General features: G+C 43.6%; 1 protein-coding gene across 2 annotated transcripts; it reads left to right on the top strand.

Moving 5' to 3' along the window:
• The first annotated feature begins 1007 nt into the window (after positions 1 to 1007).
• On the top strand, positions 1008 to 20588 carry LOC124431471 (tribbles homolog 2). 2 transcript variants are annotated; one of them, XM_046979430.1, is made up of 4 exons: positions 1008 to 1297; positions 13825 to 15008; positions 16688 to 16989; positions 18550 to 20588. In XM_046979430.1, the coding sequence occupies exons 2-4, from the start codon at positions 14529 to 14531 to the stop codon at positions 19094 to 19096; spliced, it is 1329 nt and encodes a 442-aa protein (XP_046835386.1). In that variant the 5' UTR covers positions 1008 to 1297; positions 13825 to 14528; the 3' UTR covers positions 19097 to 20588. The 2 variants fall into 2 exon arrangements, with proteins under 2 accessions (XP_046835386.1, XP_046835385.1); XM_046979429.1 differs by lacking the exon at positions 1008 to 1297 and adding an exon at positions 9272 to 9882.
• The last annotated feature ends 531 nt before the right edge of the window (positions 20589 to 21119 follow it).

The following is a 21119-nucleotide window of genomic DNA, read 5'->3' as shown; positions in this document are numbered from 1 at the left end:
GCTAAAAAAGTCCCACGGTGGAGCAGGAAGAACCGCGCAAAACTGGATCGTCGGGAGACGAGACAGAGGAGGAAGACGTATTAATGCTCTCGACGAGGGGGAAAGAATACGTTCTTGTCGGATGTCATTATCCTTTAAGAGTATTTGTCTCGTTTCGGATAGATCGCGGACGTTACGCGGTAGAAACGGACGGAGTCCGCGCGAAAATTATTCTTCGGGAGTGCTACTTGCGTCCTCATAAACTCACGAATCTCTTTCTTGGCCGGCGCGCGAATGCCCTGTGTCGTCGCGAATTCTCAATTATTATTCTCAATTATTATTCTCAATTATTATTCTCAATTATTATTCTCAATTATTATTCTCAATTATTATTCTCAATTATTATCATTCTCCGATCGAATTCCTCGTGAAAAAGTGTGACCAAAGTGTTACCTCACTCACGTTAGGGGAGAGACAGATATAGAGATAAAATCGATTATTTTTCATCGAAGAGAACGTATAAATTGAATGTACGTATAAATTTATGTAATTGCTATCACGTTCCGAGGGCTAGCCGAATTAAACCGTGTAACTGGGTCATCGAAGCAAGGATACGTTCACGAGGCAGAGATATCACGGCTTATAGTACGATTCGTAGCCTCGGTCGTAGAGTAGGGAATCCTTTTTTGATCGAAAAATAATCACATAATATGTGATTTCGTCGCGATAGTCCTCGATAATTGGTCCTTGGACACCGACGTTAGAAAAGCTCGCGACCTTGAAATCAATGCCTATCTCGTGATCTATCATACGCCGGGCTAGCTCGACGTGTCTCGAAGAGGAAGGCGAAGGTCAAAGGAGGGGAGGATCGTAGTATCGTGCCCGATCGCTCGAGTATGTAAACATACACGTACGATAACGTATACGCATAGTACATTGCGAAAGGACATAACGCGAGCAACGCGTTCATCCGCGTAGAAAGCTTTCGTCGCAGTTTCGTGCTCAGTCCAGCTTCGGCTTATTCGTCGAGTCAACACGTGGGAATCGTCGTCCTCGTCGTCCTCGCTTAAAATATTATTTTTCATTCATTACGATAAACGAGATATTTATAATCAAATCATTCGATGACTTTACGCACACTGATCGTCGTTATTCATTTTACGATTAACACGAGTAACGCGTGAACTTTGTTTCTATCGTTATTAGCATTATGTCAGGGGATATTCGTCCCGTAGCGAAGTGTGTCCTTTCGATCGGGATTGACCAATAATTTTGCCAAAGAATTTGGCCGATTTTGAAAGGATCGTCGTGCAAACAGGTGCGTGTAGCACCTATATATATATATATATATATATACATGTGCTCGTCTCCGTTCTTCTCAAACAACTAAATATTCTAGATACTTCTCAAGTGTCGTCAATGGCGAGAGAAACGCTACCGCCTATATTTCCGCACGCGTTCGCGTTGCAACGTTTCCAGTCAGGCCAGTTGCGTGTCCACGTTATTGCGTTAATGCGAACGCAACTGTACAGCCACGTTCCCTCGTACCGTGCAGGGAGACGATGCAAATTCGAACATGGCCGAAAAAAAGTATATATACTTTGCTCGAAATAATCTTATCGTTCGTTCTTTTGATATACGATTTCTTTTGATATACGTTCTTTGATAAGCAATTAGAAAAGAGACAACAAAGTTGTTCCTTTACGAAGAGAAGAAGGGACGTGACAGCAAAACATACAAATATTTACAAAAGGTTTCTTGCCTAAATAAACCGTTATCATTGTTTTATGTGATTTTCCGAAGGAACGATTCAAGATCGAAAGTTTCTCGTTGTCCGACGTCATCGAATCCGGACGTTCATCTATGCACAAGTATATGTGTATTATGTACGCGTAATCGCTACACCTCCGCTTCGCGACCAGAGTGATAGCCGATAGAGAACGGAGTCTTTCTACCGCAGGCTATTTTGCGATCATATCGATTGCTTTTTGCCTTTTTTTCCCGACAAGAGTCTGACGCAATCGTAGTAGTCATTAACGATATCTCCGGGGTGAGCGGGTAAGCGTGCTTCTCTCTCTCTCTCTCTCTCTCTCTCTCTCTCTCCCTCCCTCTCTCTCTCTACGCAAGAAAAACATTTCTTACGATTTATGAATCACACAAACACATCCACGTAAAATCCGATTCTTCGTACATAGACGGATGTTTCGACAATGTTTTTCGAAACGTCATTCGTGTTTTTTCAAATGGACTTTAAGCAAGAGAGAATGACGTTTGGATAATTTACTTTTCATCAAGCTTTATTCAAAGATGTATGAAAATGCATGAAGAAACTTCCTGTATTCGTTACGTATCGATCGTGACGTCTGAGCCGTCGAGTACGTTAATCGATGAGAAGAAAGATGATACTTCGACAAGATTTTTCGACGACGTTCTACCATTTTATTTCGAAAAGGATGCTCGCATCCTGCCCAATTGTATTCCGTGTATTTCCGTGTATATATACGTGTACGTGTGCTGCCTCGAGCAGCTGGCAGCATTAACGTCGAGAGAGAAACCGGACGAGGAAGAGGATGCTCGGGAGGAAGATGGGGGACAGGGGAGGGAAGGACAGGAGCAAAGCAGCCTCGACTTAAATTAACCGCAACCCCTCGGAAACGCGTGCGAGCTGCCCGCTATACAGGATGCGCGCGTGGCACATTATTTTGAAATTTCGGCAAACCCGAAAGAATTCCGATCGATTTATCTTTTCGAAGAATATCGTTTGTTTATTTTAATTTATTTTTAACAAAGCACAAAGAAAAAGGTGAAAAACATCGATTCATCTTTCCGAACGATCATTCCGAATCGAACTTTACTCACTTACGCAGTGCGTTACACTTCTTTATGTTTACAGAGCCGACTCTCGATCCTTAGTAACAATAATTTCTCCTCTGTCGTTATTTCTTTCCTTCCCCATGTTATCTCCCGATCATAAGACGAAGGTTGCAGAGGAAGACAGGCCGGACGTTGGAGGTGGAGCTCTTGTTTCTTTTTCTTCTTCTCAAGCTTTACCTTCGTAGCTTTTCTTATCCCTTTTGCAGTATTTCTTCTTTCTTTTTGTTCTCCTCCTTCTTATTTCTTTCTTTCTTCTTCCACCGCCTCCGTCCGCACATTTTATAGGCGCAAACGAAACGAGCTTGAACCGGTTCGAGGCATTTTTCGTCGGTTCCTCGTCCCGGACTTTAGACCGGTATTCCTCCACGTGCAAGATGTGTAGGTAGTTTTGCGAGGTCTGCGCATTTCGCAAATTGCAGCCTAAGACCGCGACGCGAACGCTCCTGATACAATTTTCTAAAGCGAGGCGTTCCAAGACGTTCCTTTACAATTCCCTTTTATACCCATCGACAAAATAATTACAATTATTTCTTCGTTATTTTTATCATCGTCAATCTTTCCAATATATTTGTCTATTCTAACGCATTGCTATCATCGTGCCGAGTATATTTTCCAAGAGTAAAATCATATTTGTCCTTTATATTATTTATGCTCGATTGCTTATCGACAAGATAACCATTGTGACACGTGAATAAATATCGAGAGCGAAAACTTTGCAAATGCGAGTTCGAAAATTGCGTGATATCGAGTTATACGTGAAACTTTGTCTATCCTCTGGTTGCAGGGTCACTCTATTGCCGATGATAAGTCTTTTTGCATTTGCTGGACGTATCTGTATAATATTATGAAAGCTGATGCAACCTTCTGGGACTCGCTTAAATATCTTAAACGTCCATATTGTTCCTTTTCGTTTGCCCGCCGGCTGTGTAGACTATTGAGAAATATCTTTTTCGAATCGACGAAAAGAAGTGGATTAGCGATGAATCGAGTCGTCGAAGAAAAGGGATCGATACGATACGCGCTACGTTTTCCTATTCGAGGAAGAAGGAGAGAGAGAGAGAGAGACAGAAATACTTTAGCCACAAAAGTGTCATCGATAAAAGTTCAATGATGTGTCGTGGACGAGGAGGCTTTGACGAAACTACACGTTTCGAGTGGTTTTCTCTTTTTCGATTTTACGAGCAAAGCTTGAGAACCAATGCGCGCAACAATGCACGCCAAGCCTAATCGTATCTGGAGGCTTCTCTTCGATTTTCACGCCTATCGAATTTCCAAGACCTTTTTTCGATACTATAGATAGATTCCTACGTATGCGTGGCGATATCCGTATATATATATATATATATATATATATATAATGTGCGCACGTCGTGGGACGAAAATTCGAACGGACAAAGCAAAGTCGCACGCTTCCTTTCCTCGTTATTCTTCGCTTTTCTTTTATAGAAGTTTTCATTCAACGGGAAAGATGTTGCTGCGATATTTTTTCAAATCGATTATTTTAACCGTTCGGTTAAGAGAATAAGAAAGCCTCTATGCCGGAAGAACGACAGAGGATTTATTGTTAGCAGAGCGGAAACAAGGTGTTGTATAGATATGCGTTGGCGAAGAACTTTTGTTTTCAAGTTCCTTCGCGTCTACTCGAACACGGATAATCTCTATCGAGGACAGATAACAGTTTCTACTCGCGTTTCCTCAATTTCGTTTCTCAACGAACACGCTTCTTGTCACCTATTACTACAGACTTAACGCTTCTTCGGAAGCAGGAAGTAGTTCCTGACGAGTCGACGATAATCAGGAGCTCGTCCGATATATTTTTATTAGCGGTGGTTGGCCATGAAAAGACTGGGCATAAACGAAGAAAGATCGATGAAACGTGACCGATTCATCGACCGTCTTAAAGACGACTCGCAATGCTCGTTTCTCGAGGTCGTTGAGCGTCGTTGAGCGCTCTTGCTAGTCTTCCTACGCGTTGCTCTTTGCGGCAAATTTTTCTTCTCCGCGAACTCTCTCGTTTCAATTTCCTTCCTAGCGAATTCCTCCTAGACCGCTAGTAGTCTCCTGTGGTGCCGGCAACACTTTCTCGATATGATTTTAAATATGGTCGATGTATTAAGACGATTGCCTCTTAGAAAGTTACAAGTTGAGTCGTGCAACGTGGTATATAAAACAAAAGCGTAACGCTATCTGCATAACTTACCTAGTAGTTTCGAGTGCAGTCGATTCCAAAGGAAACTAATATCTGGGTATACGTGTTCATTTTTAAATAGGATTTATTATTATTATTATTATTATTATTATTATTATTATACGAAGAGGAGACATTTATTGTCATCGTAGATACTTTTCGTGGCTAAAAGCATAAACATGCCTTTATGCACGTATGCAAGAAATTTACGAGCTAAAAAACGAATTCGATCGTCTACGTTCCTCTCTCTCTCTCTCTCTCTCTTCCTCCCTTGATGTATAAGGTTATCTTCACGGTATTACATCATGCAGTTTCGTGAGTTGTCAACGATTACAATAATATACGCTCATCGCCGTCCAAAGACGCTCAGTCTCGAATTATCGTCGATGGTGTAACGTTCCCCTAGAGATAATACTCGCGAGAGAAATTTTCGTAAGCAGGCTTTTCAAACAAATCGTTTGACGAAAGATCGATAGACGCTCCGCGTTATGGAAAATATCTTCCAAGCTGCAAACGTAGCGAGTCAAAGTGAATAGTACACGAAAGTCCTCGAAAGTTACGACTTCTCGCTACTAGCGAGTCAATGAACGAGCCATTCACAAAGCCTATCGAACGATACGCAGAGAGAGAGAGAGAGAGAGAGAGAGAGATCCTTGGAACGCATGCCAAAGCATTCAGGAGGAGCTCCCGTTCTTTTTCCATTGTCTACCGATGAATAATTTTAATGATCGCATCGATTCGATCGAGGAACGAATATATACGTTCACATATATACGTTCGAGATAAGAGAAATTTCGACTTATTTTCTCGCTTCTTCAAGTCTCCAGCGGTAGGCATGACCTGCGTCACGTACGCTTCGATTTACAGCGAGTAAGTAGACACGCAGCGAATCGATAGTAACGTATCGATTAAAAGGTTGTCCATGCAGCAATTAGTTTTATCCGATTGATCCAATCGATCCAATTAACCGCGTCTTGATATTCCCCTCCCACACCCTTTTCCATGCTCGTAACAGGTCTCCTGTCCCGTATTCTCCGAATACGATCTGGTTCGTTGTTGGGAGAGAGAGAGAGAGGAACACACACTCTCGTCGGTGCGTGTTTACGAAAGAAACCAAAGAAATGATGTAATCTCTTCGAATCTCGCTTCGTTCTCTTTGCCGGAAGAAATTTCCACCTCGACGCGCGAAACTCCTCGATAATGTTTTATCGCGACTTTTATAAATATTCTCTTTTATTTCTTAGAAAGAGTAATCGAGTCTAATGCCGAGTGACGTACTCTAGTCCGTACATACGGATTATTGTCTTACGGTCGCGCGCATCACGATCGAAGGAGAAACAACGAGAACGCCATTATTCGTTGAAGAAATCGACGGATTTTTCGAATTTACAATGACGAAAGTAAGGAGAGGCAGAAAAATTCCCGTTCTCCGCTTCGACGATACTCGAGAGTGAAGGCATCTCGCGTTGTCTTCTCGACGCTAGATAAATACAATATTTTTGGTCGTGTTCCGGACACGTTCGGCGATAACCTGTGCGACATATCTCGTCTCATATGTAGCTACAGTGTCGACTCATTGCAACTCGTATATTTTATACGTAATACTTGTACGTACGAGCTTCGATATCGATTGGCACGATCGTCTTTCGCGAGCGCTAAGATACGTTTTCGAACGTATCAACGTTATAATTTGACATTTCTCCTCTTTTTCCTTTTCTTTTCGTTTCTTTCGCCAGTTCTTCGAAGAAGAAGCTTTCAACGTCTTTCAACGTCTACTGGGTACATTGCTACGTCAGGATGAAAAGACTTTTAACGGAGAGATTTTCTTCGCAGTTACCCTGCCCCCCCCCCCCTCTCTCTCTCTCTCTCTCTCTCTTATCGGTACTAGCGATTCGTTCGGGAACGACTATGATTTTTCAACTATAGCGCTAGGAGATTAGCAGCGCGGTCTTGGTTGCGTTGTCGCAAAAGAGGAAAAATTTCTAGGTAAACAACGACGGCGCGCACGCGCGCGCGAAAGAATGGTTAAGAGTTATTCGCATTAAGAAGGAGGCGCTCTTAAATGTAGAACGGATACGGTCTTTATGTCGCAAACGGTTAATGCCGTAATCTCCGCATCCTTGAATACTTTTATCCTCGCGAGAAATAAAGTTTCCTCTTTAATATTTATCGGACAAGGTCGAGCACGGAACGGGCTCTTTTTATCGACTCTCGTGGTTCCTCGAGTAAGAAAAGTCGCGTTATTATAGTTTCTCGAATGTGTCTGGGTTGCGTCTACTCGTCCGTGTACACCCACGCATACGTAGGAACTCGTATATGGCGGCAGGGTAAAAAAGAAGAAAGAAAAAAAAAGCAACAGAAAGTTGACCAATATCCGGCAAGAGCGACGACGAACGCGTTTGGAAATTCGAAGGCCTGCGCGCCTCTCCTCTCTCGGCTCTTGGCACGATCCGGTGCTCGAACGCCACGCAATCGACCGTATCTCTTTGGACACGCGTCGCGTCGTGCGTGCGTGCGTGCGTGCGTGCGTGCGTGCGTGCATGCGTGCATGCGTGTGCGCACAGTTCTCGTGTATCGCGCGCCTTCCATTGGCGTACGCTCTTTCATCTCGAAATCGAAGCGAAAGTATCTTTTGCGGATCACACCGCAAAGAAGATAATTCGAGGGTTTCTCGTCGGGATAATAGCTTCTTGCGTCAAATTATTTACGAGGGCAGTTTTGAACCATGTCGATTCTTTTTTGCTATTCTATATTGCATACAACCTTTTTTGACAAACTCGCAAGAAACAAGAAGATGAAATTTTTCTAATCGCAAATCATACATTTCGTTCACGTAATTGCCAAGTGTCCGCATGCTTTTGCACGATAACGTATGCCTCCCGCGCTCTTTAAGAAACGTTAAGGTAGGCCAAGGGCGATTCTCTTTTTCTTTTTCTCCTCTCTGACAAATTTAACCAGGGAGGGCTTATAAATAAATCGAACGAATAATATAACGCTTTATTTCGAGAGAGAGAGAGAGAGAGAGAGAGAGAGAGAGAGAGAAAAGGCAGCAACACTTTTTCATAAATAATTATGCGTATGGAATTGATATTTTCATTGGTAAAATGGCGAATAAATTCTCTTTTAAAAAAATTCGCGCCATTCAGTTTCTCCGTATCGGCGACGTGCCGCGTGTCAACCGATCTATGTACGCGTGTTATCGCGAACAGGGACGACTCCCAGATCTTTCGGACCCTTTCGAAAAAGAGAGTCAAAAAAATAAACTCATTCGATAGCAAATTAAAAGTGTGGAAAAAAGTTATTCTTCTCGTTTGCGATTTCGTCGCGTTACGCAAAAAGTTGCCCAAAAGTCCAAAACCTTAGCGTCGCTCTTTCGACTTTTATATAATCACCTGTTTAAATAATTTTTTCAAACGGATGCGGATCGGATACGATCCATTTTTGGTTCGTCTTTTTTTTCTTCTCTTCTCTTTTCCTTTTTTTCTTCATTGAGCTGAATTATCGAACGATAAGCGAGCACAGACGTTCGAGAGCGTCGTAAGCGACGAGTCACGCAATTTCGAGTAATTGCGAGCAATGCTTTCGATTTCTTTTGTAATATGTACTCGCTCTCGTCGTTAGTCAGTTTTAATCGTTGACAACGACTCGATCATTTGGAAATTTCGCGGCAAATTTTCGTCATAAATGCTGAATCAAGGCAGGCAGTCGTTAGTTTTGTTACGCACACGCACGCACGCACACACACACACACACACACATATATATATATATATATATATTATATACGATAAAATTGTTAAAGGTCGCGTCCAAAAGTCAGTTTATTTCCTTCACTACTTCCTATTGCGCAACGAGCAAAGAAAGCGTTGGTTCTCAATGGGCAACGAGACAAGGTAAGGGATAAGAAGAGGGATCTGGAAGAGTAGAAAGCAAGCCGTGCGGATGATGAAGTCGAAGGAGACATTATTCGTAGGAAAAAAGAAAAGGTCGGTACACGAGGCGCAAAAGATAAATGAGTTAGACTCGAAAGATGGGCTAATGGGGGTAAAAATGAAACCATTTCCCTTCCCATTCTTATGGACTTGCAAAGGAACAAACGGCATAATAAAATAATTAGTTTCGATCGGCGAAGGGAGAAAAAGTATGAGGTGCCGGTACTGCACTACCGCACGCATGCGCATTCCTTCCACTCGTCGGAGCCGTGGCGGAGGAGGAAGGGAAGGGAAGGGAAGGGCGCGCCGAAGGTGGCTCGAACGAGGAGCTAAGCGCAGTCGTTGGGTGCACGATGGCGCGGTCGGTCGGTCTTAGTTCTTCGTATTGTTCTTGTCGCCGTCGTTTCTGAGCGGTGAGTCGCGGCCCAAAGCGTTGGACCGTCTCCCATTGGTAAACGCGCGACGTTTTCACGGCCCTAACACCTCGCTCCCACCCTCCATCTTTATTACTTCCTCTCGGAGAAAGGCTGAAAAACCGGCGTGTTATTTGACAGACCGATTAGAAAAAGTCGTGTTTGTTCGCGACTCGACGATCGACCTCATTAACATCGTCATCGAGAGCAGCTCGTCGTCATCAAGGAGAACGAGAATAAGAGGAATATCTGCGTTAGCATCGAGGAGAAACGAGTTTTCGCCATTGCTCTCTCTCTCTCTCTCCCTCCCTCCCTCCCTCCCTCTGTAGTGTTTCTCTTTTACCGATCGATCCACCACCAGCAGCACACCACCAACTAAACCAGGCGGTTTCATATATCCGCCAACGTCTTTTGGGAGGAAATTATAAAAATCCGAGGGCAGTCCGCATTCTCCGTTCAGGAACGTACGGCGACGAAACGAAAACAACATTCGAAGGTAAATGTTGAAATCGATCGTTTGTATCGTCTCCTTCGAACCGTCCATTGTTATTTTCATTAATAATTGTCTCCTCCTCCTCGAGGAGAGACCGAAGGATTAAGAAGTTTCGCGTCCGAGTGCGAGTTGGGTGCAAAGTGCAGTGTGATTACCGGATCGATGCCCGACCTTCGCGTTACTTCCATCTATTTACGTTTACGAGCTCTTCCTTTTCTGCTCTCCCTCGGCGATTAGGATTTCGTTCGATCGGATCATGCGCGAGATGCGTTTCTCGAAAATATCTCAATTAATCGGAGTGAGAAAACGCGCGGGCGATACAGAGGACGCTCTTTGTTGTGTTTGCCTTAAAGCTTTAATGGCCGCCGATTCTCCCTAGGATAAATTCAGTCGACGACACATTTCTTTCGAAAATGAAATAACAATTTTTCCCAACGAACGTCACCGACGAACGTTCCCGACGGCGCGTTTCCGCCAAAGAGAGGTAGGAAGGAACGATTCGTTTATTTCCTTTCCTTTTCCGATCAACGCGCCCCGAGATTCCTACAGCTTACTCGTTTACAGTTTCTTCGTGACGTAACGAATGAATGCCCCAATGCTTACGTAGTAAATGCTCTTCTCGTTTACTATAAACGCATAATCTTATACGGCAATCAACGTAATCGACCGAGTAATTTTCTCGAAATATTTTCTTTCCTTTATCTCTCCGTCTATGAGAGAGGTAATGTTATAATTGATAAAAGAAGAGAATTTCTTTTCATCTCTCTTCTTAGATCCTTTTCGGTCTCATTTCGACAACTGATACATAGCTCCGAGTATATGCTCGATAAATCGTGAGAATAAATAAATACGAGTGAGGAGCAGTATCAAAAGAAGTGGTTCGTTGACGTAAAATCGGTCGCGTCTATCCTTGTTCTTTCAAGCGGAAAGAGATAGACGATGCAGTCGGTTGTTTGGTGGTCGGTCATTCGAAAAAGTACACGCATGCGCTAGGAGCATTCGAATCGGAGAGCGCGAGAGGAGAATCATGCTCGAGGCATGATTCATCGGGAGAGTATTTGTGGTCGTTATGCGTTAAAAAGTAGGAGACGATAACGAAGCCCTAGAATAGGAACACCATAGCCGATTTTCTTCGTTCTCGCGAGGAAATGAGACTTGAGAGTTTCCATTATTTCCAAGTGGAAATGGCGCTAAAAGTGCCATTAAAAACCGATTCGCCTTTACTCGGAGAGGTCGATGATCTCTCTCTTGGCTCCTACTCTCTTTTTCTCTTTTTCTCTTTTTCTCTTTGCGCGAGATAACGATCGACGAAAAAGAATCCGGCAAATTCATTTTCATCGTTTCTTCGAATAAGAGAAGTAGCGCTGTTGATAAATTTAAAGTTCGAGATCGAGAGTCGAACGTATTAGGCAATTTCTTTCGCGAGATTGCGTCATGCGTTCGCGCGCTATTAATGCGAGTGCCAGGCTGTCGATATCGGAACGACGACGACGACGACGACGACGACGACGACGACGACGACGACGACGACGACGATGATATTTCTCTCTCTTTCATTGTCAGTCGCCATTACGACCTTACCGAAGGATATCTGCTGTTATCCGCTCTCAAAAAGATCTGAACGAACGAGATGGATCGATCTTTCATCTCGCTCTAATACGCGCTTTATATTTTAACCAATTCCTTAGAAACGAGATCTACTTTCCATAAATAGACGAACGTTATCGAAAAAGATCGACTAGTTTTTTCTTTTCTTATCCATGGCTAAACTCGGAACGATAATTATACGCCGGCAAACTAATTGGACAGAAAATACATCTTTACAAACGTATCTCGAGAAGAATTCAATTGTCAAGAATCGTTCGTCAAACTTTTACGTCAGGCTTTACTCTTGGTTAAGCTCTAATCAGCTAGTTACGATTACGCGTTACGTAAAGTAAAAGAAGAGAATTGATAATTGATAGGACCGAGAGAGCAAAATCTCGAATCCCGTAGGAGAGAAGGAAATTCTGAGATGCGATTCGTAGTAGCGATCGTTGCCCCGATAGAACGCATAGAACAGTCTTAGATTCCTCGACGTTCTCAAAGTTCTCGACATTCCTATTCTTGCATCATCGTTGGACGATACAAACTACTACGCGATCGACTTTCCGCGATGTTTGCCAGGTGGAATGCGTTACGAGAACTTGGTTTTACGTGTATATGCGCCACGCCTCGCCTGTTCTTGCAACTTCTTTCATCGCGATTATTTATTTTTCTATCGTCGTTAATTCGAACGCGAGGGATAAATCATTGATAAAACCGATTCTTCGTGGACGCCTTTTTCCACATATTCCTTCTCATCATCTACGAGGACACAATATAAACGTATGCGCGAGCCAGAAGAAAACTAAAAGAGGAGGGAATATTAATGATTTGCGTGCGACGTAAATACATTTCTTCCTCGATAACGCTCGTTTACACGTTTATAATCGAACGAGAATCCAACGATTCTCTCTCTCTCTCTCTCTCGATTAAAGACGATGAATTTTCGATCTTTGCATAGACGATCGCTAATACATCTATTTACTCTTGGACGATGCCTCATATTTGATATTAAATATTTATCCGATCTAGGATTCAGCAAAAAAACCAATCGTCGCATTAGAGTTCCAATTTAGTTATTTCCCAATTGTTTGTATCTCCGAATCATTTGCTCTTACTCTATGTTGCGTTGCAACATATCCAGTGAATCCATGTAAAAGTAATAAGAAGAAAGGTCAGAAAACGTAATCGTCTCGAAGAAAGAAAGAGAGGAGTATATTTCGTAAAAGCTCGCTCGCCGATGTTTCATAAGATCTCGAGAGAGAGAAGAGGATGTTGATGCGAGTCGTGTTATCGCGAATAGGGGGCGAAGACGATTCGTTTGCACGGCCCTGATCTCGGGACCGACTCTGCTTTTGCGCAAGTGTACGCGCGACTATCGCAACGTCGTCGTCGTAATTTCTCCGAGACGTACAATTCTCCGTTGGAAACTTTGAAAGAAAGCACCTTCCGCGTCGAAAGATCAAATTAGAAAAATAATCGAATCGGAATACCTGCTTCGAATAACGCGGCGCGAACGAAAACGAATAGCGCGCTCGACCTTGGGAAGAATCGAATGGCGTCGTTCGACCGAGGAAGGAGAGTCTCATTTTTGCGAATTGAAACCGTATCGTGAGCTACGGTAAAGTCTACGATTAAAAGCCCCGGTACCGGAAGTCGAAATCGATTACGCTAGTTCTCTCTTTCCTTCTCTTGAAATTCGATAAATCGTGCGAACGAGGATAATTTATTTCGTTCAAAGAGCATAATATAAATGAGCTCATTTACGTTCTTCGATAGGATTATTCCTTGAAAAATGTTCGTCCTACGAAAGGGACTGCGAGAAAAGGCGAAGAAAATCAAGAAAGGTGAAGAATCGTTGGAGTTTGTTAGGGAAGAGGGGGGAGGACCGAGAACGGCTCAACGACCGCGTAGAACCGATATCCCTGACCTTAACGAGCCCTCGCCCCCCCCCCTCTCTCTCTCTTGCGGTAGGAATTGCGCACAAGGCAGGACGAATGTCGAAACCGTCGTCGTCGCCGTTTTGAAACTGTCCGTGAATCATTCGAGTAGGACGTTCTATTCGACGATGACGAACGGAACTCGCTTTCGAGTTATTCTTTTCTCGTTCTAAAAAGTCAAATATATATCTAATCGAAACATCATTTTCATGATCGTTAATGAAAGAGATATTCTCGTTGGGATCGATCGTCCTCTTTTTATTCATCGAAAACTTTTGGCAAATTTCTGTTCGACTCGAGCTCGAATAAAATTCCACGATTAATAGTCATTTCTCCGTGTTTGAACAAAAGGCGTTCTCGTTTGCGAGGAATTCGTCGAACGTGCAACTTGGAATTGAAGGATGCCCTTTTTGTTTCACAGGCTTTACCTTCGAGAGAGCGACCGACCTAGGACGAGATAATTTAGTAAGTAACTCGTTCCTCTCAACGAAGATCTCACTCCGTCCAAGGACCCAACACGCAAGGAGGCACCGTAACGACGACCGCGTGGGTCCTTCCTCGATATACCTATACATGCATATGTGTATTCCTACCTTCTTTTACACACACACACACACACAGACAGACAGACAGACAGACAGACAGACACATTATATGTATATAAAAGTGGACGCGTGAATACGTAAATCGCATACGTACACAAATGTATAAATGTACATACATTATCTACGCGACGTACCTCGAAGAAACTAGAGCTTAACGGTATTAACATTAGTTGTCGTTTAACAAACGCGTACGTTCGATAAAGACCTATTCTATATACCGTATAACAATAACGGTCACGCACCGTGCCAATTCGGAAAAGTTACCTCTTCCGCGTTCGGTGTTCGACGAGTTAAAAGTGTGTTCAAAAGGATAAATATTATAAACGAAACGTTTATTTCTTCATCTTCGACGACAATATCTCGAAGCACGAAGAAGAAAATCCGCGGATCTCTTACCGAGCGAGTGAAAAAAGAAGAAAGGAGAGGGAAAGGAGGAAGAAACATTGGGGAGGGTGTGTGTGCGCGCGCGCGCGCTACGGGACAGTGGAAAGATATCGCTAAATACGGGATAGCCAACAATATGAGAGTGGCGGCCACGAGGCAGCATCCTCTACAAACGACGACACGTATTTCCAACAATGGAAAGTTCCTGGTCAATACGAATAATCAGGAGGTGCAACCTCAACAGCATCAGCAGCACCAGCAACAGCAGCAGCCGCCGCTGCTACAGCAACAATCGCAAATATCCCAACACCATCATCATCATCATCACCATCATCATCATCATCATCGTTATAGGCAGCATCCGTATCAGCAACATTATCAACGACAACAAGCGACGGTGGTGCCGGCGGCGACGGTGGCGGCGACGAACAGTGACGAAAATACAACCGCGGTCGTTCCGCTCGTCGGATTCTCGAGCTGCGAGCCAACGGCACGGAACGTCGAGCATCACGGACCAACCATTCTTGGGGATAGATTCGTTCTTCTTGGTCCGGCGGAAGGCAGTGCCCTTTACAGATGCGTCGACGTACAAACCGGTCAACAGCTTGTCGCCAAGGTCGGTCAGATCTTATGATCAAATATTTTTCATTTGCCTTCGTAGTTGACGACGACGGCGATCCTTTTAACGAGCTACGTTCTTATTTTCTTTATTTCCTTTTGCTAAAAGAGCCTAGACCAAACAGGAGCCTATATCACGGAACATGCGATACGAGAGCGCGGAGATTAACGAGGTTCTCACGGTTAGAAAGTAACGCGCCTGGCCTACCATAGAAACGCTTGGCGACTCTCTCAAGAGAGAGAGAGAGAGAGAGAGAGAGAGAGAGAGAGCCATTGACCGGGTCTTGCGTTCCAGGAAAGCGGACCTCGAACGTTTCTATCTTTAGTTCGACTCTTTTGTCGATTTCTTTCTTTCTTTCTTTCTTTCTTTCTTTCTTTCTTTTATTATCGATGACGTTAATCGATATCTTGGACGCGATAGACATCGAGTAAAAGCATTTCCTGTTGTCGATTCTCTTCTCGAGTTTCTCACCTTAGTTATCGATTTTTTAATCGATTCTTACTTCTTAATCGATTTAAAGATATTCCACTCCCTCTTGATAACGGTAAAATAAAATAATTCAACGACGCCCATCTTTTCTAATGACGTAATCTTCCATCTACGTCGAAAACAGACGTAGTTGCAGAAGATGATAACGCGTCAAAATAAGACGCTTCGCCGATCGTTTCGCCCGTTTCCTGAAAACAGCAAGGTCCACTGTTCTCGTTTCCGCCACGTTTACAATTTGCCGAGCTAGAAAGACGTCGTTTCGAAATCTCTTCACATAGCAGTTGAATCTATTAAAGGGCGCGTTTCAAGCGGTATTAAAATTAATCGCATTAAAATCAATATACTTTCCCTATTGAGATCGATGTAAACGCGTAAAAAGAAAAAACGTAACGTTTCAAAGTTGAACGAACTCGAGGGTGTGTGTTACGCATATATGCGTTCGTGTATCTCTACTTATAAAAGACGGCGGCAAAGTTGCAATCTAGCGCGAGTCCGCAACTTATATGTAAGAGAAGAGAATGGTAACGTTGTGGCGGTCTAAGAGCCTTCTCGAGAAGGCTTCGCACTTACTTACGTAGCCTCGCGGTCTCTCTCGACGCGTTGCTCCGCGTTTCCATTAACATTTTACAATCGCTGAGCGTTATACAATGAGTCGCTTACATCATCATCGATCCGCGAACAAATACAAGGCTGCACCTTGCCTCGTCGACGTTGACGTCGGACCCTAACCCGTTGCTCGTAATCGCTACTAAAGCCAGGGCCGTTTGATTTAATTGACGATTACGTCGTCTCGAAAGACAACGCAGCGACGTTTTATTTCGCAAGCGAGCGTGTCGCCCGCTTCCTTTTTTCTTCTCTCTCTCTCTCTCTCTCTCTCTCTCGCTCTCGCTCTCGCTCTCGCTCTTTCTCCCACCTCCCCGCCTCCGCCATCCTTGGAGTAGACAATTGGAAATTTTGGATTTTCTCTCAATTCCTCTCTCTGACAAAATTGTTCATTTTTCTGATCGGGCCAACGACGATTTACGATTTAAAGAATGCACGCACCGCGCCCTTATTAAACTAATGGTAGCCGTGATGTTTCGAAAGCGCGTCGGGTTGGCTTGGATTTCGACACGACTGAGATGAGAACGGCGTCGAAAAAAAGTTATAGATAATCGAAAACTAAATGGGTTTCGATGAAATTTCAGGCACTGAGTCAAGGTGATAAAGGATGCGAAGCCTTGTTGCAAGCACATCTTCGATTGGAAGGAACGGACGCTGCTAGTGGACTCGCTGGAATCGTCGAAGGTAGCGGTGGTCGTCGTTATCTCCTTTTGGAGGGCCATCACGGAGATTTGCACGCTTACGTTAGAGCACGTAGGAGATTGCGCGAGCCCGAAGCGAGACGACTCTTCCGGCAGGCAGCCAAGGCCGTTGCCACGTGTCACGAGTACGGCGTCGTCCTCAGGGACCTCAAACTTCGGAAGTTTGTCTTTGCCGACGAAGCCAAGTAAGCAAAATTATCCCCTTTTTTCTTTCCTTGCCTATCTGATAAGATATACAAACTACTTTTTCTTCCCTTCGAACGATAATAGGCAGCCATGAATTCGACTTAACGTTAAAATACCTATTAAACTAAATCATATACCATTTCTAACAGACAGACAGAGAGAGAGAGAGAGAGATCGAAGCGGAGCATAAATCGATCGTCGAGCGAGAACGGGCGTGCGTGGTTGGCCAATCGCCCCTTGCACGCTCGCATTCCTCTCCTTCGCCGAGTCTATATACCGGAGAGACCGAGAATGTTGCAAGGCAGAAAAGCATATTGGTTCATCGACTGGAAGAGTTTTGAAACTGGCCGGGTATAATTAAGAAACGCGTGATCCGAGTCGTCCGGTTGTACACGTCGCGCAATGTCCCATCTTGTTTCCAACTAGCATAGCAGCAAAACGCCACAAGGATAGTCTAGGGAATATAATAAATTTTTTCAAGCGAACGATAGGGAGTGACTAAGATGCAACGATTAAGAAGTACGTGTCATCGTGGGCCGAGGAAGGAGATAATTTCGTCGTCGTACTTTACCACCTACCGCTGGGCACAGTCCGATTCCGGATTGTGTTTCTCAATCGAAACACAACGAGTTTGCAAACTCGTTGCAAAGCTTATTCCTCGGGCCTCCGCTCTTTCGATCTCGTGAAAAACGAAAAAGTAGAAAAAGTCAGGCACAGCGTAGAATCGACCATCGGGGTTCTTGAACTTTCTCTCTCTCCCCCCTCTACTCGTGCGGTGAAAGTTTTGCGAAGAAAGCCATCCGAGTATTCGTTTCTCTCTACTCTCTTCTTCTTGTAGGCCTCCGACTCGGCGGTGACGGGAGTCGAGGTCGTTGAGCTTCTCTTTTCAAGATCGCGTCTCCTCTTTTCTTTTTTGTTTTTTTTTTTTTTTTTTTTGTTTTTTTTTCTTTTTTGTTATCGCAATCGGAAAAGAGCTCCTTCTTCTTCTATCTTCACGAGAAAGTCACGCAGGAAGGAAAGAGATTCGACGAGTCGTGTTTAGAAAGAGAGGAGACGATTGGCGCCGGTCGCCAATATTTCTTGATATTTTCTCTTTTACGTATCGTGCGTACGCCGTCAGCGATACTCGACGGAGGATGCACGAGATGATATGGCTGTTGCCGCTGGTCGCCGGTCGGCCGGCTGGCTGATTGGCGAGAAATCAAGGCCGACGCTCGACTTGTAGATCATCGTCTTTACCGATGATGATAAATGGCGTAGTTGACGATCCTAACGCATATACCGAGAAGACGTTAGCGCGAGGTTAGGTGCTTTTTCTCCTCCAAATAACCTGGAATAGCAATAATGTACGTAGAGTTGCGTTGTATTATTAGCTAAGAGATTAGAAAGAGAATATTACGTAGGCGCGCGTCGTTGCACCTCGAGACTTCCGCGTTGCGCGACGTCGACGAAAGCGCTCTCCTTTCCAATTCCTTTCCTTTATTTCACTCCTTTTTGTATATACATAGATACGTACGGATACGTTATGAAAGTTGTAACCTTTCTTTCTTGATTTTCAGAACGCAACTACGATTGGAGAGCCTGGAAGATGCGGTGATAGTGGATAAAGAGGACGACAAGTTGACCGATCGTCGAGGTTGTCCAGCTTACGTTGCACCGGAAGTTCTCAGATCGGGAAGAGCTTATTCCGGAAAGGCAGCTGACATTTGGTCGCTTGGCGTTCTCCTCTATACGATGCTGGTCGGCCGTTATCCGTTCAACGATGCGGAACATGCTTCGCTCTTTGCGAAAATTTCACGAGGGCAATTTGCCGTACCGGAATGTCTCAGTCCTCGCGCAAGGTGTCTCATTCGATCCTTATTGAGAAAGGAACCGTCAGAGAGGCCTGATGCCGAGGACGTACCGCTTCATCCTTGGCTCTCGAAACCTCTCCGTCTTTCTTCGCCTTCGCCCTCGCCCTCGCCCACGCCTCCATCTTCCTCTTCGTCCGCACCCTCGTCATCCTTTTCATCATCCACGTACTCTTCCTCTACTTTCCCTTCGGGGAGATCCGCTTCTCAGGACCAGATCGTACCGGAGCTCGTTAACGATCCTCGACAAGACTGACTCTTCGAAGAAGAGACGATTATTATCCTTTATTCCGCGCGTTAATAGCGCCAGCTCTGCGTCTTATTTTTAAAAAGAAAAATCTTCGAATTAAGGAAAGAAAGACATGTGCATATTATTTTGAAGAAGGGAAAAATAAAAGTGTGTGTGCGCGCGCGCGCGCGCGCGTGTCGTATACATGTGTGTGTATATATACATATACATATACATATATACATATACATATACATATATATATATATATATACAAACACACACACACACACACACACAATAAGAAAAAACCGCGCGAAGATCCCCGAGGATCATCGTCTCTTTACACGCAGAGGCTACCGATCCGCTCTTTATATTGTATAATATATGTATATTTCGTGTCATCATCCTCGTGTACCATCTCCTTTTGCTCGTTCATCGTTTCTCTAGAACGATAGAAGAAGATTCACGTGCGATTTGTCGAATATTAAGAATGAGGAGACGCGTTTTTTTCCTACACCACGATACGATCAAAGTCGAATGGACATGTATATTATATCGAAGAAAGATACACACGACGTGTGTATCATTGACGAAACGCTGATAAAATATTCTCTTTTTACGAAAGGAATATCCAGGTCTTTCGAATCTTTCGATCGTATCACGTACGGCTACTTTGCCGCTCGTAATAAGAGATGGATGGGGAAACAAAAGTCGATTAAAACACGTTAGATATTAGTGATACGTTATCGTCTTGGCGTATCGGCTTTGCGATCTAAAAGCGCAATTCGTTAGTACGAATTATTTCGATCATAATATATCGATCACCATAGTTCAGGGTATTCGAACGGTTTTTACGGTTCGACGAAGATACGAAAATTGTGCAAAAGTAAGAATAATTTATTAGGAGATGAGCCCAGAGGCATCGGGTTTTGGAAAAAAGAAAAAAGGCAATGTTCTCGAAGGATCTGACACTCTACGTGCCGCGAGTAAGGGCACGATGTCCTGAGACCGATTCGACGACGTTCGGAAAGTACCAAGTGTTCTTCTATTTGATAAATCTTTAAAAAAAGAATCATTTTGTATAACGTCTCTATGAGAGAGTAAGGCTAAAAGAAGAAAAAAGAAAAAAAAAAAAAAGAAAAAAAGAAAAAGACAGGCAAACAAAGAAACAAAAAGAAAGAAGAAAGGGCAAAAAGAAACTCGCTAGATCGATTTCTACTTCCGATTTTTCTCAATGATTTTCTCCAACGTGATATCTCCAACGTCGATCCAACCACCACTCTCTTCGTCTGTGGGGGATGAGCGTACGTGTCAACATCGAAAAAAGCAAAATTTCTCCTTTATCATTTTAGTCAGGGTACAATAATGAATGCAAACCTTCATAAACGGTCTATATATGTATATATAATTTCGATCGACGATAATCCTACCGAGTTAAACGAAAGGAATAACTTTAATTAGGAAGAATAACGACGTTTCTGTACATAGGCGAAATAAAGTGATGTTTACGACATGATCATACGTACCTAAGTTACATTACCTCTATTTTTGTTCCTCGTCCATCTTATTTGTCCACGTCCATTCTCTTTGGGTTTATGCATAAAGTTTTTTCTTTACTTTGAGTTTAAAGATACATCAAAGTGTATCTTTAAAAATGCCATTTGATAGCATCACGTTAACGCAAATTTAAATAATGGCGCGCATTCTTTGCCTTGCCTTGTGTACAGATGCACGGGATACTCTGATTGGCCGTGCCACTAGGGGTATTGACGTGGAGGAAGGAACGGCCAATCCTCGATCGATTAGAGGATCGTAAAACAAAGGAAGAAAATGAGATGTATCGCCGATACGAATTTGTCTTATGTCATAACGAACGTCGAAAGTCTCCGACAATTTCATTGGTAAGACGTTTGATAATCCTTACTAAAAACGTAAATGTTTTAAATTAGGTTAGATTGGAGAAAATTCGTTATGCAGGATAATGCCATAACCTTCTCGAACGCGCGTCTATCCGAAGCGTATGATTTTTTCTTTTTCTCTTCCTCGA

Source organism: Vespa crabro, chromosome 21, assembly GCF_910589235.1.
Source record: "Vespa crabro chromosome 21, iyVesCrab1.2, whole genome shotgun sequence".
In the NCBI taxonomy this organism is placed as follows: Eukaryota; Metazoa; Arthropoda; class Insecta; order Hymenoptera; family Vespidae; genus Vespa; species Vespa crabro.
The sequence above is the reverse complement of the archived record's forward strand: the minus strand, read 5'-3'. Positions and strand labels throughout refer to the sequence as shown.

Bases quoted from the DNA above. Each gene is read 5' to 3' on its own strand.
- LOC124431471 (XM_046979430.1), top strand. From the start codon at position 14,529: ATGAGAGTGGCGGCCACGAGGCAGCATCCTCTACAAACGACGACACGT. The intron at 15,009-16,687 runs GTCGGTCAGATC...ATGAAATTTCAG, and splicing joins GTCAACAGCTTGTCGCCAAG to GCACTGAGTCAAGGTGATAA. The intron at 16,990-18,549 runs GTAAGCAAAATT...CTTGATTTTCAG, and splicing joins GTCTTTGCCGACGAAGCCAA to AACGCAACTACGATTGGAGA.